We start from the raw sequence: 16,249 nt of genomic DNA on the forward strand, positions 1-16,249 counted from the left end.
CACCCGACAAAGGGGCTACGCTCCAAAAGCTTGTGATTTCAAACAAACCTGTTGGACTATAACCTGGTGTCATGTGACTTCTGACCTTGTCCACCCCAGTCCAACACCGGCATCTCCACATCTTGAGTTTTCTTGAAAGTGAGTTACAATCAGACAATGAATTTTGAACAAAAACAGAAGCTGCTGGAAAAGCTCAGCAGGTCTGGCAGTGAGGGGTTTTCACAGAAACTATTTTGGACCTTTTTTTTTTTAATGAAGAATCCAAACCCAGCGCATGACCTGGGTAATGACTAGGAAGAGCATTCAACCCTGATCTCTATTTCCAACTTGTATCATTATAATGGGGAAGTTTTGGTTGGGTTGGCAGTGGGATGAAATGATTTGAAAGAAGGAGAGAATGTTGATGTAACAACAACTATTAATAGTGAAATAATAAAGCAATTTCATCCTTTTTTGACCTGATTTGGCCATTCTCTAAATGTTTGTTTCTATTGTGATGACCACAATTTTCACTTGAATTTAGTGTTTCTTTTTTATTAAATCAATATTAGGTGCTTATTTTAAAAACCAAAAGCCATTGCATGTCAGAACCTGAGAACTCATCATAACCTCATCCCTATGATTCTGTGACTGTTTGTTTTTCCAATTACAGTCACGAAAATGTTCTACACATCCCAACCTATTTCTTTCCTGCTTGATTGTTTACCAGTATGGTTAAATTACAATATGTAACTATAGTTCTCGTTTCTTTCTCAATAGGTTTGAGCATAGATTTTTGGAAAATGTTTATATTGCAGAAATGTGCATATATTGTGGTATATGATAACTAATAAAGTATTTTTGCTAAACAGAAATCCTCCAACACATTGTCTTGATTTTGTGCATAAGTTAAATCTTTATTGTGAACGTAAAAGTAGCCTCTTTAGATTTAAAGATAATGGGAACTGCAGATGCTGGAGAATCTGAAATAACAAGGTGTGGAGCTGGATGAACACAGCAGGCCAAGCAGCATCAGAGGAGCAGGAAAGCTGACGTTTCGGGTCTGGACCCTTCTTTAGAAATAAATAGGGAGAGAAGGGGAGGCGGATGGAAGATGGATCTCCAGCATTGGCTGTTCCCACTATCTCTGTAACAATTTTAACCCCACTGCAAAGCCTCTTCCAAGGATGCCTACCTTGAAGAAGTTACTCTCCTCCCTCCGGAAAGACCTCTGTGGATCTCCCTCCCACTGCAGCCATCTTGTAATCTCTTTGTCCCTGACTGGCTCCATCCCCACCTCTTTGCCTCTCCACCTATCTTCTCCTTTATCCATCTTCCATCCGCCTCCCCCTGTCTCCCTATTTATTTCAGAATCCCCTTCCCCTCTCCTATTTCTGAAGAAGGGTCCAGACCCGAAACGTCAGCTTTTCCTGCTCCTCTGATGCTGCTTGGCCTGCTGTGTTCATCCAGCTCCACACCTTGTTATCTCTTTAGATTTAAAATGTCTTTTCTGCCTACACCTCCCTGCTTTTTTGCAAATCGATGTCACCACGTTCTTGGATTTTCAACCTTCCTGTGTGTTTCTCTGGTTAGATTCTTGCCCTGAAACAGGACTTAGATGTTGGCCAAGTTGAGAAATTTTGCTACATTTGAGCACTAGTGAGTGGGTGGGGTGAAGATGTGGAAATTGTCCTATCCCAGGAACGCAAGCTGCTCCTGGATTTCTGAACAGCTTGGACTCCTGAGTTGCTGAATGCTGAAAGAAATATGCTGGTAAGATTGAGAGCTACAAACAGTGGGGCAAAAACAAAGGAGACAACTTGTGACTCGAATTGAGGTGGGATCTAACAGGTTTGAAACATTCTGTCAAGTTTTCAGTGGTTAAATAGCAAAATGATTTTCGCTGTGAGCTGGTAGCTGGAGAGTTTAAAAAAAATTTCTACCTATTACGAGAAAATGAAGGAGGAAGTTAGAAATTTATTCATATGGGGTTAGTTCTCAGTTTTCCAAACCTCTTTCAGCAAATTATTAATGCAGGCATGAATATCATTTTGTATTAGTCATGGCTATTGACCATGTATTGAACCAAAGCTGTCAAATGACTAATGTTCCAATGCATCTTCCTATCTACTGCCTGGTCTTGCCTCCTGCACCAGAATGAAGCATGATACTTCACATAACATGCCAACCCTGTGCTTGCAGAGATTAACACATTTCTGGGACTGCAGCAATACAAGTCCTTAAAGCAGATAGCTGCAGTGAGAGCAACTGCCTCCTAAGACACGAGTTTGAGGCCTATTGTTACAAATCCAAACGTCCATGATGTAGGCCCCAAACTCACTTTATACACAATACTGCTTCATTGTTCCAGTTTTCCAACCCACGTTTCCAGGGGTTAAAGGATAAGTCTGAAAATCCATTGCATCATTTCTTTCTGTCCGAGTCATATAGCACAGAAACAGCCTTTGATCCAAACAGTCCTTGCTGAACATAATCCCAAACTAAACCAATCCCACCTGCCTGGGCTTGGCCCATATCCCTCCAAACATTTCTTATTCATGTACGTATCTAAATGTCTTTCAAATGTTGTAACTACCCGCATCCACCACTTCCTCTGGAAGTTCATTCCATACACGAACCATTCTCTGTATTTTAAAAAAAAAAAAAAAACCCTGTGTCTTTTTTTTTTAAGCCTTTATCCTTTTCACCTTTTAAAAATATGCCTGCTGGTCTTGAAACCCCCTGCCCAAGGATAAAGACCACCTGCCATTCACCTTATCTGTACCCCTCATTATTTTATAAACCTCTATAAGGTCATCCAGCAACCTCTCATGCTCCAGTGGGAAAGAAAAAAGTCCCAGTGTCTTCAGGTTCTCCTTTCACTCAAACCCTCCACTCCTGGCAACATCCTGGTAAATCTCTTCTGAACCTTCTCCAGCTTCATAATATCCTTCCTATTAACAAGGGTGACTAGAACTGTGTACAGTACTCCAGAAGAGACCTCACCAATGTTCTGTACAATCTCAATATAACGTTCTCATCTTTTCCCACCTAACAAGTGACTTCTTACAATGGGAGGAACTTGGGTTTATTAGCTAGCAGTTGTTGGCACACTGTCCCTATTTCTAATAAAAGTTTTGATTTTTATGTTCATGTTTGTTCATAGGATATGAGTCTCTAGCTAAGTTGGCATTTATTGCCTATTCTTAATTGCCCTCTGGTACTGAGCTGCCACCTTGAACTGCTGCAACTTTCGGGGTGCGGGGCACCCACAATGTTAGGAAGGTAGTTCCAGGTTTTTGAGTCAGCAGCGCTAGAGGAAGTGATACTGTTCCAAGTCCAGATTTTGTGGTTTGGAGGGGACCTTGTGGGTGGTGATGTTTGTGGTGTATTGAGTTTCATATTAATCACCATGTCACTGATGACCGGATTCTGACGTAAGTAACAGAGAAAACATCAGTCTAGATTGAACATATAAAAAAAGGGTCCTATAAATGTACGATATAAATAAGGGGTGTTACAATATACAAATCTTACTTAGCGATGAAGGTCAAAACCCATGATACTCTGGATCAGTATCTCAGTGTGTAGTTAGCAAGATTGGTTTGAAGCACAAGTGAGGCAGTGTTTCTATGTATCTGCCATCCATGTCCTTCGAGATGGTAAGGGCATAGGTTTGTAAAGTTCTGTCTGAGGAGCTTTGGTGCAATGCTGCAGTATATCTAGTAAATGGTACACAATGTACTTCAGTGTTAAAACTTTAGCTTTTTAAAACAGAGTGATTGCAATTAGAAACAAGAATTTCTCTGTTGAGTAACCTTGCAGATCTGGTACAACTTTTTACTTTGCTTATTCACTAGTGGGACATGGGTGTCACTGGCTAGGCTAGCATTTAATGGTGATATTTTCCAAGTCAGGATGGTAAGTGGCTTGGAGGGGAGCTCGAAGGTGGTGGTGTTCTCATGTGTCTGCTGCCCTTGGCGTTCTATGTGGAAGTGGTTGTGCGTTTGGAAGATGCTGGCTGAGGGTGTTTGGTGAATTTCTGTAGTGCATCTTGTAGATAGTAGCAGCAGTGTGTACTGAGCATTGGTGGTAGAGGAAGTGGATGCTTGTAGATGTGGTGCTAGTCAAGCAAGCTGCTTTAGCCTGGATCGTGTCTTAAGTTGTTGGAGTTAAACCCATCCAGGCAAGTTGGGGGAGGGGTTTGGTATTCCACTTCAGTCCTGACTCGAGCTTTGTAGATGGTGGACAGGCTTTGGGAAGTCAAGAGGTGAATGATTTGCTACAGTATTCCTGGTTTCTGACTTGCTCTTGTAGCTATTATATTCATATGGGGAGTCCAGTTCAGTTTCTGGTCAATAGTAACCCCCAGGGTGTTGTTAGTGGAGGACTTTGTAACGGTATTGTCATTGAATGTCAAGGAACAGAGGTTAGATTGTCTCTTAATGGAAATGGACATTGCCTGGCATTTGTATGTTGCAAATGTTATTTGCCACTTCTCTGTCCAAGTCTGGATATTGTCCAGGTCTTGTTGCATTTGAACATAGACTGCTTCAATACCTGAGGAGTCGCAAATGGTGCTGAACAGTTATCGGCGAACATCCCCACTTCTGACCTTGTGATAGAGGGAAGGTCATTGAAGAGGCAGCTGAAGATGGTTGGGCCGAGGACACTACCCTGAGGAACTCCTGCAGAGATGCCCTGGAGCTGAGATGACTGACCTCCCACAACCACGACCATCCTCCTATGTGACAGGCAGGACTCCAACCACTGGAGAGTTTGTCCCCTGATACCCATTGATTCCTGTTTTGCTTGGGCTCCTTGATGCTACATTCAGTCAAATGCAGCCTTGATGTCAAGGGCTGTCACTCTCATCTCGCCTCTGGAATTCAGCTCTTTTGTCCATGTTTGAATCAAGGTTATTATGGGGTCAGGGTTTGAGTGCCCCTGGCGGAACCCAAACTGGGCATCGCTGAGCAGATGCTTCTTGATAGCACTGTTGATGACACCTTCCATCACTTTACTGATGATAGAGAGTTGGAGCACATGTCTTCAGTCCTATTGCGGACATGTTATCAGGGCCCATACCTTTTCTGTATCCCGTGTCTCCAATTGTTTCAGTCGTGTGATGTCCGGAGTCAAATTGGCCGGAGACTAATGTCTGTGATGCTGGGGACCACTGGAGGAGGTTGAGAAGGCTCCTTTACTCGACACTTCTGGCTGAAGATTGCTGCAAATGCTTCAGCCTTATCTTTTGCACTGATGTGTTGGGCTCTTCCAGCAATGAGGATGGGGATGTTTGTGGAGGTGCCTCCTCTAGTGAGTTGTTTTTATTGTCGACTGCCATTCACGACTGGATATGGCAGGCCTGCAGAGCTTAGATCTGGTCTGCTGGTTGTGGAATCGCTGAGCTCTGTCTGTCGCTTGCTGCTGTATGTATTTAAAATTTGCATTTTAATTGAGATGATGCTGAGCTGTCTACCATCTAAGATTTTTTTCCCTGCTGTGAGGTTTGAGTGCTGTGACCGTGTGAGACGGAGGTGATGCCAGTTCTATCATAAAGCAGAAGAGTGCAAACAGGATGCTCATTAGTAAACGGTAATAGATCTTAATTTGTCAGCAAGCCTGCCAATGGTCTGTTTTAATTAACCTTTAAGCCGGCTGGGTTCAGACAGCAAATTGAACCTCAGATGGTTATCCTGCATTGAAGCCTATGTTTACAACAGGGTCTCACAGCACGTCAGCAGTGGAGCATGCTAGTGTGTCGTCAGCACTGCCTTTTGCAGTGAGGCTGCTGGATCTCTATGTGGCACCTTTTCCATTAAGCATCAAAGCTGCAAGGATTGAACCACTTCACTCAGCACCCCATGGATGTGAAATGGAATGTACCTTTATCATTGTGCGTGTGTTGGGGAGTAAGAGTGAGGTTTATTCCAGGTCTTAATTTTACCGTTTTTTCTGTAGCTGCATCGCTGTGCCTTGTGTAGCAGAGAAGGCTAACCAAGTGTTCACTTGTTCTGTTTAACCACGTGCACATATAAACAGATACTGGAGGCTAGCTATCTCCCGAGAGTTTGCTAGTGGGGGAAAGAGTAAAGGCACTGCCTTGAAGGACAGCGTGGTTCATACTGGTACGTGCCTAAGGTTTGCTCATTTTACATATTATGGATTTCATCTCGTTCTTGATTGGTGTCCACTGACCTCTGCTGGAAGATACATGCTTCTATATTCTGGCTGAGAATAAAGCCCTTGTACCTGAACTGCCTTGCTGCTATCTATAGTTTAAACTCCTCTAAGGATTAGCCATGTAGTGGGGATAAAAAGAAGAAATATTTAGATTTATAGCACATCTTCACATCCTCAGCAAAACCCAAAAGTGCTTTTATAGCTAATGAAGCATTTTCAAACTTGTAATATAAGGAATGCTGCTAGTAATTTATACACAGTAAGCTCCCACCAATAGTATTGTGTCAATGGCTGGATGATCCATGATCTAATCCTGCAAAATAGTCTGGAAGCATTTTTTACAGCAACTGAGATTTCACTGTCTCATTTAATGTCCTTGTGGGTCACCGATAACAGTGAAACTGCAAAGGAACAGCACCTTCAGGAGGAGGAACAGATTAGAAAGTTAGTATTGCCCCACTTGGAGGATGGAATTAATGCAACCTGTGCATTAGAAAATTCACACAAACATACCAAAGCAGCCTTTCCAATCTGCTCTGCCGTTTAATACGAGGTGTTTCTGTTCCAAATTCCACACTTCCCTCTAACCAGATCTGAGCCCTCTCATATTAAATCGCTGTACAAATGTTCATCACTCTGTAGTGACCTTTACTTGAATGTGTGAAAGTGACAGTGAAAGGGTGCTGTGTTACGGCGCTAGGGACCCAGGTTCGATTCCACCCTTGGGTGACTCTGTGTGGAGTTTGCATGTTCTCACTGTGTCTGTGTGGGTTTCCTCCAAGTGCTCCGGTTTCCTCCCACAGTCCAAAGATGTGCAGGTTAGGTAAATTGGCCATGGCAAATTGCCCCCCTAGTGTTCAGGAATGTGTAGATTAGGTGGGTTACAGGGGAAAGGGGTAGGGATGGGTCTGGGTGGGATACTCTTTGGAGGGTTGGTATGGACTGGTTGGGGTGAAGGGCCTGTTCCCACACTGTAGGGCTTCTATGACAGACAGGCTAGGACTAACTGATCTATGAAGCCGGCCACAGCAGCATCATGAGGAGAAATGCCTGGTCAGCATGGACACGTTGGACCAAAGGGTCTGGTTCTGTGCTGTATGACTCTAAATGTCTGACTTTGTATCACACACTACTACCTACACACACACGCATATACATACACATGCACGCACACAATTTCCCACACTCTCAAGACAATGAAAAACTGTCCAGGCGGGCACCTGGGCTGTGCATTTATCATTTGTTCAGCCACTTAAACTTCTACATGAAGATCCCTTTTGACACAGTGGTAGCATCCCTACCTCTGAGTCAGGTGACCCAGGTTCAAGTCCCACCTGTTCCAGAGATGTGTCGATTTGAAAATAAACAAAATGTTATTTTTCAATCCCCTCCAGCAGATTGTGGGTTTGTCTGCTTGACAACTCAGTTAGGGGCGGTAACAGTTCACTAGTAATGTCGGGGGCCGAGTAATCCCGAGCCCTAAGCCAATATTCTGAGGGCAAGGGAGCAAATCCCAGTCGGAAATGGTGAAACTTGAGTTGAAATGAACTAGCCTAAAGGTAACCAGTGGTATGAACCACCTGGTTCCCTGATGTCCTTTAGATGCTCAGGTTCCATGGATAGGAAGCTTGCATTGTCTACCAATACTCTTGACATTCTTAGAGACAAGTAGGCACCACAGAGGCTGACCGCCTCAATTTCCCCCTAAAATTCTAAATTGATTTAATCCCCTCCCTTTCTCCATACCTTTGGTGCTATTGCACTGGTCCTGGTGGGCTGTCTGTGTTAATTAATCAATTGGAAAACACTGGTGATTTCCTGCTGGTGGTTAATAGATGAAAATAAAGCCACAGGTGATTTGGTGATGGGGAAAGAAAATGGTACAAAGATGGAGATTGCTGGGAATGCTCTGCAGTCCTGGCAGCATTTGTGGGGCTAGTGGGGGAAGAGAGAGATGGTATTTTGAGTCCAGTGACAACTCTTCAGTGTGTTCTTGGGAGGGGCAGTCACTGAACTCAAAACGTTAACTCTGTTCCTCTCTCCACAGATACTGCTGTACCTGCTGAGTTTCTCCAGCAATTTCAGTTTTTATTTCAGATCCCTAGCATCTGCAGTTTTTTTTTGTTTCATTTATGGGTGATTGGGGAATTGGGAAAATAAACTGTTCAGTTGTGTGTGATAACACATAGAGTCATAGAGTCATAAAGGTATACAGCACAGAAACAGACCCTTCAGTCCAACTCATTGTTGGGTGGAGAAATGACAGATGGAGTTCAATCCAGGCAAATGCGAGGTGATGCATTTTGGAAGATCCAATTCAAGAGCGAATTATATGGTAAATGGAAAAGCCCTGGGGAAAATTGATACACAGAGATATCTGGGTGTTCAGGTCCATTGTACCATGAAGGTGGCAAAGCAGGTCGATAGAGTGGTCAAGAAGGCATACAGCATGCTTTCATTCATCGAATGGGGTATTGAATATAAGAAGCAGGTCATGTTACAGTTGTATAGGACTTTGGCTCGACCACGTTTGGAATACTGCGTACAGTTCTGGTCGCCACATTACCAAAAGGATGTGGATGCTTTGGAGAGGGTGTAGAGGAGGTTCACCAGGATGTTGCCTGGTATGGAGGGCGCTAGCTATGAAGAGAGGTTGAGTAGATTAGGATTATTTACATTAGAAAGACGGAGGTTGATGGGGGGACCTGATTGAGGTCTACAAAATCATGAGAGGTATAGACAGGGTGGATAGCAAGAAGCTTTTTCCCCAGAGTGGGGGACTCAATTACTAGGGGTCACGATTTCAAGGTGAGAGGGGAAAGGTTTAAGGGAGATATGCGTGGGAAGTTCTTTACACAGATGGTGGTGGGTGCCTGGAACGCGTTGCCAGCGGAGGTGGTAGAGGCGGGCACGATAGCGTCATTTAAGATGTATCTAGACAGATACATGAATGGGCAGGGAGCAGAGGGATACAGATCCTTGGAAAATAGGCGACGGATTTAGATAGAGGATCTGGATCGGCGCGGGCTTGAAGGGCTGAAGGGCCTGTTCCTGTGCTGTAATTTTCTTTGCTCTTTGTTCCCTTTGTTCATCCATGCTGACCAGATACCCTAAATTAATCTAGTCCCATTTGCCAGCATTTGGCCCATATCCCTCTAAACCCTTCCTATTCATGTACCCATCCAGATGTCTCTTAGATCTTGTGATTATACCAGCCTCCACCACTTCCTCTGGCAGCTCATTCCATACACGCACCACCCTCTGTGTGAAAGAGTTGCCCCTAAGGTCCCTATTATATCTTTCCCCTCTCACTTTAAACTTATGCCCTGTAGTTTTGGACTCCCTTATCCTGGGGAAAGACCTTGGCTATTCACCCTATCCATGCCCCTCATGATTTTCTAAACCCTTTATATGGTCACCATTGTTGGGTAAATAGCCCCAGCTTATTCAGCCTCTCCCTATAGCACAAACCCTCCAGCCCTGGCTACATCCTTCATAATCTTTTCTGAATCCTTTCAAATTTAACACCATCCTTCCTATAAGAGAGAGACCAAAATTGCATGCAGTACTCCAAAAGTGGCTAAACTTATGTCTTATACAGCCACAACATGACCTCCCAACTTCTATACTCAATGCACTGACCAATAAAGACAAGCGTACCAAACACCTTCTTCACTATTTTATCTACCTGCGACTCCACTTTGAAGGAACTATGAACATGCACTCCAAGTTCTCTTTGTTTAGCAACACTCCCCAATACCTTACCATTAAGTTATAAGTTCTGCCCTGATTTGCCTTTCCAAAATGCAGCACCTCATATTTATCTAAATTAAACTCCATCTGCCACTCCTCAGCCCATTGGCCCATCTGATCGAGATTCCCTTGTACTCTGAGGTAACCTTCTTCGCTGTCCACTATACCTCCAATTTTAGCATCATCTGCAAAATTACGAACCGTGTCTCCTATGTTCACATCCAAATCATTTATTTAAATGACAAAAAGCAGTGGACCCAGCATGGTCCTTGTAGTATACCGTGGGTCACAGGCCTCCAGTCTGAAAAGCAACCCTCCACCACCCTCTATCTTGTATCTTTGAGCCAGTTCTGTATCCAAATGGCTAGTTCTCCCTGTATTCCATGTGATCTAACCTTGCTAACCAGTCTACCATGAGGAACCTTGTCAAACACTTTGCTGAAGTCCATATAGATCACATCCACTGCTCTGCCCTCATCGATCCTCTTCCGTACATCTTCAAAAAGCTCAATCAAGTTAGTGAGGTATAATTGCCCATGCACAAAGCCACGTTGACTATCCCTAATCAGTCCTTGCCTTTCCAAATACATGTAAATCCTGTCCCTCAGGATTCCCTCCGACAATTTGCTCACCACCGATGTCAGGCTCACTGGTCTATAGTTCCCTGGCTTTTCCTTACCATCTTTCTTAAGTAGTGGCACAATGAACCTCCATTCTTCTGGCACCTCACCCGTGGCTATCAATGATACAAATATCTCGGCAAGGGACCCAGCCCAATCTCTTCCTGAGCTTCCCACAGAGTTCTAGGTGCTGGGATTTATCCAACTTTATGCATTGTAATACATTCAGCACCTCCTTCTCCGTAATATAGACATTTTTCTAGATGTCGCTATTTATTTCCCCATGTTCTCTATCTTCCATATCCTTCTACTGCATATATAAAAGACAAACGTCTACACAATATGATTGAGGTGCTCAGAAAGCAAGAAAAGAGAACAGGAGTAGGCCACTTGGCCCTTGCTCCCTGCTCCACTATTCAATAGAACGATGTCTGATCTTCAATCTGTTTTCTAAGGTCTTCAGGGCCCTGGAGCAACCTTGTAATGATGTCATAGAGCCACACAGCACAGCGGGAATGGAGTTTGAATGGAAACATTACACTAGACAATAGAACCTAAAGGACTTGTAAGGACACACAGACATGAACTTACAAAGAAGATATGTTAGTGTTTACCTAACGTGACCCTAGCCTGGTATGTCCATAATGACCATGTATTTAGTGTTAATGTATAATAAATAGTTACATTGAAGTCTATGCTGGAAGGCAGTTTGTGACTTTGTCTTCTCCTTGACCGGTTTTCTCAAACCCAGAATCGTAGCATGGCATCAAATCACATGGTAAGAGGAATTTTCCATCCAATTGCACTTTTCTACTGGATCCCCATATCCTTTCATTTCCTGAGAGCTCAGAAGTCTTTCAATCTCAGCCTTTTTGAAAAAAAACGTTTAAACCAGATTAAATGACTGAGCATTCAATGAAAATGTAAACTTTGTCAAACTGATAACCCTCTTTGACCTAACAATCCTAAAGTAAGTACTTCAGAATCAGGAAGTCCTGAGGGTATGATAAGCTGATATATAAATTACCAATCATAGCTACCTTCAGACGTCTCCAATCATGAACTGAGCCACAGTCCAAACTACCTCAGCTGCAGCATTAGATTATCCATTTCTTTGCTTGATCGAGTTAGAAATAGCCCAAAGATACTTGTAGCAGCTTTTAAAATTAAAGTTAAAGTTGGCTGTAAGAACTTTGAACCTTGAGAGAACCTGCCTGTACTGGGACAGGAATTCTTGATGCTAACTTTGAGTTCAAAAGTTGGAAATCTTTCCTTTCACCTTCTCCAGCAAAGACCCCACGCTCCAATGAACACATACAAAAAGAAGGGGGTTAAAATTGAATCAGAGATAGTAGGAACTGCAGATGCTGGAGAATCCGAGACAACAAGGTGCAGGGCTGGATGAACACAGCAGGCCAAGCAGCATCATAGGAGCAGAGAGGCTGACGTTTCGGGCCTAGACCCTTCATCAGAAAAGGGGGAGGGGAAGGGGGTTCTGAAATAAATAGGGAGAGAGTGGGAGGCGGATAGAAGATGGATAGAGGAGAGGATAGGTGGAGAGGAAACAAACAGGTCGAAGAGGCGGGGATGGAGCCAGTAAAGGTGAGTGTAGGTAGGGAGTTAGGAAGGGGATAGGTCAGTCCAGGGAGGACGGACAGGTCAAGGGGGCGGGATGAGGTTGGTCGGTAGGAGATGGAGGTGCGGCTTGAGGTGGGAGGAGGGGATAGGTGGGAGGAAGAACAGGTTAGGGAGGCAGGGACGAGCTGGACTGGTTTTGGGATGCGGTAGGGGGAGGGGAGATTTTGAAACTTGTGAAATCCACATTGATACCATTGGGCTGCAGGGTTCCCAAGCGGAATATGAGTTGCTGTTCCTGCAACCTTCGGGTGGCATCGTTGTGGCACTGCAGGAGGCCCAGGATGGACATGTCGTCTGAGGAATGGGAGGGGGAGTTGAAATGGTTCGCGACTGGGAGGTGCAGTTGTTTGTTGCGAACCGAGCGTAAGTGTTCTGCAAAGCGGTCCCCGAGTCTCCGCTTGGTTTCCCCGATGTAGAGGAAGCCACACCGGGTACAGCGGATGCAGTATACCACATTGGCAGATGTGCAGGTGAACATCTGCTTGATGTGGAAAGTCTTCTTGGGGCCTGGGATGGGGGGTGAGGGAGGAGGTATGGGGGCAGGTATAGCACTTCCTGCGGTTGCAGGGAAAAGTGCCGGGTGTGGTGGAGCTGGAGGGGAGTGTGGAGCGGACAAGGGAGTCACGGAGAGAGTTGTCCCTCCGGAAAGCATTGTTCCCGACTGCCTCCCCTCTTTCCCGGCCACATTTATGTCCTGATGCCCTCGGAGAGGGAATGTGTGGTGACCATCAACACCCTTTAAAGCCTTTAGAAAGAGGCGGGGACTGGAGTGCATCATCTCTGCCCTCCGACTCCATTTTGAGTTAGCCTCCTCCCTCACTTCCTACCCTGCCCTTCACATTGCCCCTAGTGAGTGTTAATTGTAACAGAGCATCATCATAGATCTGGAGGAAGATTACAGTAATTGGCAAGGGTGAATCAATGGAGGACTCTGAAAATGAGAATCTTAAAATCAAATGTTGCTAAGCCTGGGGGCCAGTGCAGAGCTCGGTGAACAGGCAGGTGGTGAAAAATGAGGAAACGTATAGGCAGGTTTCAGATGACCCAACGTCGTCATCATCATCAGGAGGGACTCACTGGCTGCCTGGTTCCCCAACCCCTACCCAACCCTCTCAAACACACTCACACGCCCTCACCGTCCAATTCCCATTGGAGATTAGCAGTTTTGCCATTTGGTTGCTCTCAAGGATAAAGGGACGGACTTTGTGTCTCAAGATGTTTCGAAGCTGCTACTTAAAGCCACTGGGCCATCAACAAGATTCTGGAGTTGAGTGATGCAGTGAGATGATGTTGTGGCCACTGGGATGGTGGTGGGTGGTTGCATTACGATCACTGCCAGAAGTGAGACTGTAGGCTTCGTCTCGACGAGGATCTCAAAACGGATGAACCGAGCCCTAGCGAGTCGAGACCGGCAGGCGAAGGACAGACTGAGGCCATTGTTGCCGGGACAATGGCAGTGATTTTGAGGGAGAAGGTGACTATGCTCCCAACTGCTTCAGCTTTTAACCTCCGCTCTTCTGTCGCTGATCTCCAATGCCCCTATGGAATCAGGCTCAACAACTTTACCAACAAATCCAAAGCTTGTAAATCCAAACTACAAAATAAAAAACTAGGAAACACAAGCCCTTTTATGAGCAAATTAGAGGCCAGTTTGCTTGGTCCCTGGCAATGGAAAGCTGCATGTACAACAATACTTCAGGCAGCTACTTCATCCAAAACACAATCTATTTGTAGCACTCAATGCATGAATTATTAAACCATGTATTATTTGCAGCTTTAATGACAATTTATGCAGCATAATGTAATACATTTTACAGACATTTCTCCCGCAATATCATGGCTCAGTTTAACTTCCGCATTGATCGAAAAGGCTGCAATAACGGATCATACATTTGGCAAAAATCAGGCTGCATTTTCTTTCTTCTTCACCCAAAGTACATTTTTAATCAACCAAAACCAACCATAAAAGGATCTGTGGGCACCACAACTGAAACAAACTGTGCCCAATCTCAATTCTAGCCCATCACATACAGTGGCGGCTGATCCCGAAACTCAGCCAATGTTCCGGGGACCCGGTTTCAAATCCAGTCATGGCAGATGATGGAATCTGAACTCAATGTGCAATTAAAGGGTGTAATGACGACCATGAAACCATTATTGGAAAAGCCCTTCTGGTTCACTAATGCCCTTTAAAAGGAAGGAAATCTCTGACATCCTTACCTGGTCTGGCCTACATGTGACTCTTTACTGCCCTTGGGGCAATTAGAGATGGGCAATAAATGATGGTCCAGCCAGAGATGCCCTCAGCCCATGAGTGAATTTTAAAAAAGCCTGAACAAGACGACAAGTCATACACTCTGTGAACGCCCTCTATTTCAGCAAAGGAGAGGGAAGGATGAAAGAAAAGAAAAGAGGGTCTGATCTCTTCAGTTTTCACACAGCAGGTCATCTCCCCTCAGCTTCTCTAACCCAGAGCCTTCCTATAAAGCAAACTCCCCATTCTTCATCAGGGGCAAGCCACTTAATATTGGTATTTCAGAGCCTAATGAACTGACAGCATTGACAATATAAATAAAAACATGCAAAGTACAAATAAAAATTTGTACTCAAAACTTCTTGCATTAAAAGGTTTCTTTGCCTGTTCACAACATGGGTCACTGGTGAGACCAGCATTCAATGCCTAGAGCTAACTGCCCCCAAATTGCTTAATCATTTCAGAAGGCAGTCAGGAGTGAACCACATTGCTGTGGATCAGGAGACCCATTTGGCCAGACCAGGTAAGCAAGCCAAAATAAGTCGACAAAGACCGGTATCCTGTCATCAAGTCACCTTTCATTTACACATGAATAGTCCTCGACTTCGGAGCCAGCTCTCAGAGTACCAGAATCTTGGACACTCCTGTTTATATCTGTCGGCCAGGTCTCCCTGATTGGAGCAGAATAACAGCCCCAATCAGGGAACTCTTATTCTATCAGGACCAGCTGGCTGACCTCATTACAATCACCACAGAAGTGATAAGGACAATAATGAATCTGATGGGTTCCTAACCACAATACAATCATTTTGTGTGACCACCATTACAGATACTAGCTTCTAGTTCCAGATTTTAGTTCATTGATTGAGTGTTTTGAACAAGTGACAAAGACGACTGATGAAGGTGGAGCAGTGGATGTTGTCTATGTGGACTTCAGTGCAGCATTCAACAAGGTTCCACATGGTAGACTGGTAAATAAGATTAGATCACATGGAATAGCCATTTGGATACAAGACTGGCTCAAAAAGGTAGGAGACGGAGGGTGGTGGTGAAGGATTGCTTTTCAGACTGCAGGCCTGTGTCAACGGTGTGCCACAAGGATTGGAGCTGGGTCCACCATTTTTTATCATTTATATAAATGACTTGGAAGCAAACATAGGAGGTATGGTTAGTAAGTTTGCAGATGACAGCAAAATTGGAGGTGTAGCGGACAACAAAGAAGGTTACCTCAAAGTATAATGGGACCTTGATCAGATGGACCAATTGGCCGAGGAGATGGAATTTAATTTAGATAAATGTGAGGTGCTGCATTTTGGAAAGGCATATCAGGGCAGGGCTTATAAAGCTAATGGTAGGGCCCTGGGGAAGAGTTGCCAAAAATAAAAAAAGACCTTGGAGTGTAGGTTTATAGTTCCTTGAAAGTGGAGTAGCAGGTAGATAGGATAGTGAAAGCAGCGTTTTGTATGCTTGCCGTTATTGGTCAGTGCATGGAGTATAGGAGTTGGGGGGGTCATGTTGTGGCTGTACAAGACATTAGTTAGGGCATTTTTGGAATACTGTGTGCAGGTCTGATCTCCCTGCTATTTGAAGGATGTTAAACTTGAAAGTGTTCAGAAAAGATTCACAAGGATGTTGCCAGGGTTGGTGGATTTGAGCTACAAGGAGAGGCTGAGTAGGCTGGGGCTATTTTCTCTGGAGTGTTGGAGGCTGAGGCATGACCTTATGGAGGTTTATAAAATAATGAGGGGCATGGATAGGATAAATAGCCAAGGTCTTTTCCCTGGGGTGGAGGAGTCCAAAACTAAAGGGCATAGGTTTA

General features: G+C 44.4%; 1 protein-coding gene across 1 annotated transcript in view; it reads left to right on the plus strand.

Annotated features, from left to right (window-relative positions):
• Nucleotides 1-13,626: 13,626 nt before the first annotated feature.
• Nucleotides 13,627-16,249, plus strand: part of slc2a1a (solute carrier family 2 member 1a) — a 57,576-nt gene continuing 54,953 nt past the window's right edge. The window contains exon 1 of the mRNA XM_048614866.1: nucleotides 13,627-13,759. Within this exon, the coding sequence (XP_048470823.1) occupies nucleotides 13,627-13,759 (133 nt within the window). The remainder of the gene's footprint in view (nucleotides 13,760-16,249) is intronic.

Source organism: Rhincodon typus, chromosome 31, assembly GCF_021869965.1.
Source record: "Rhincodon typus isolate 14 chromosome 31, sRhiTyp1.1, whole genome shotgun sequence".
Classification (NCBI taxonomy): Eukaryota; Metazoa; Chordata; class Chondrichthyes; order Orectolobiformes; family Rhincodontidae; genus Rhincodon; species Rhincodon typus.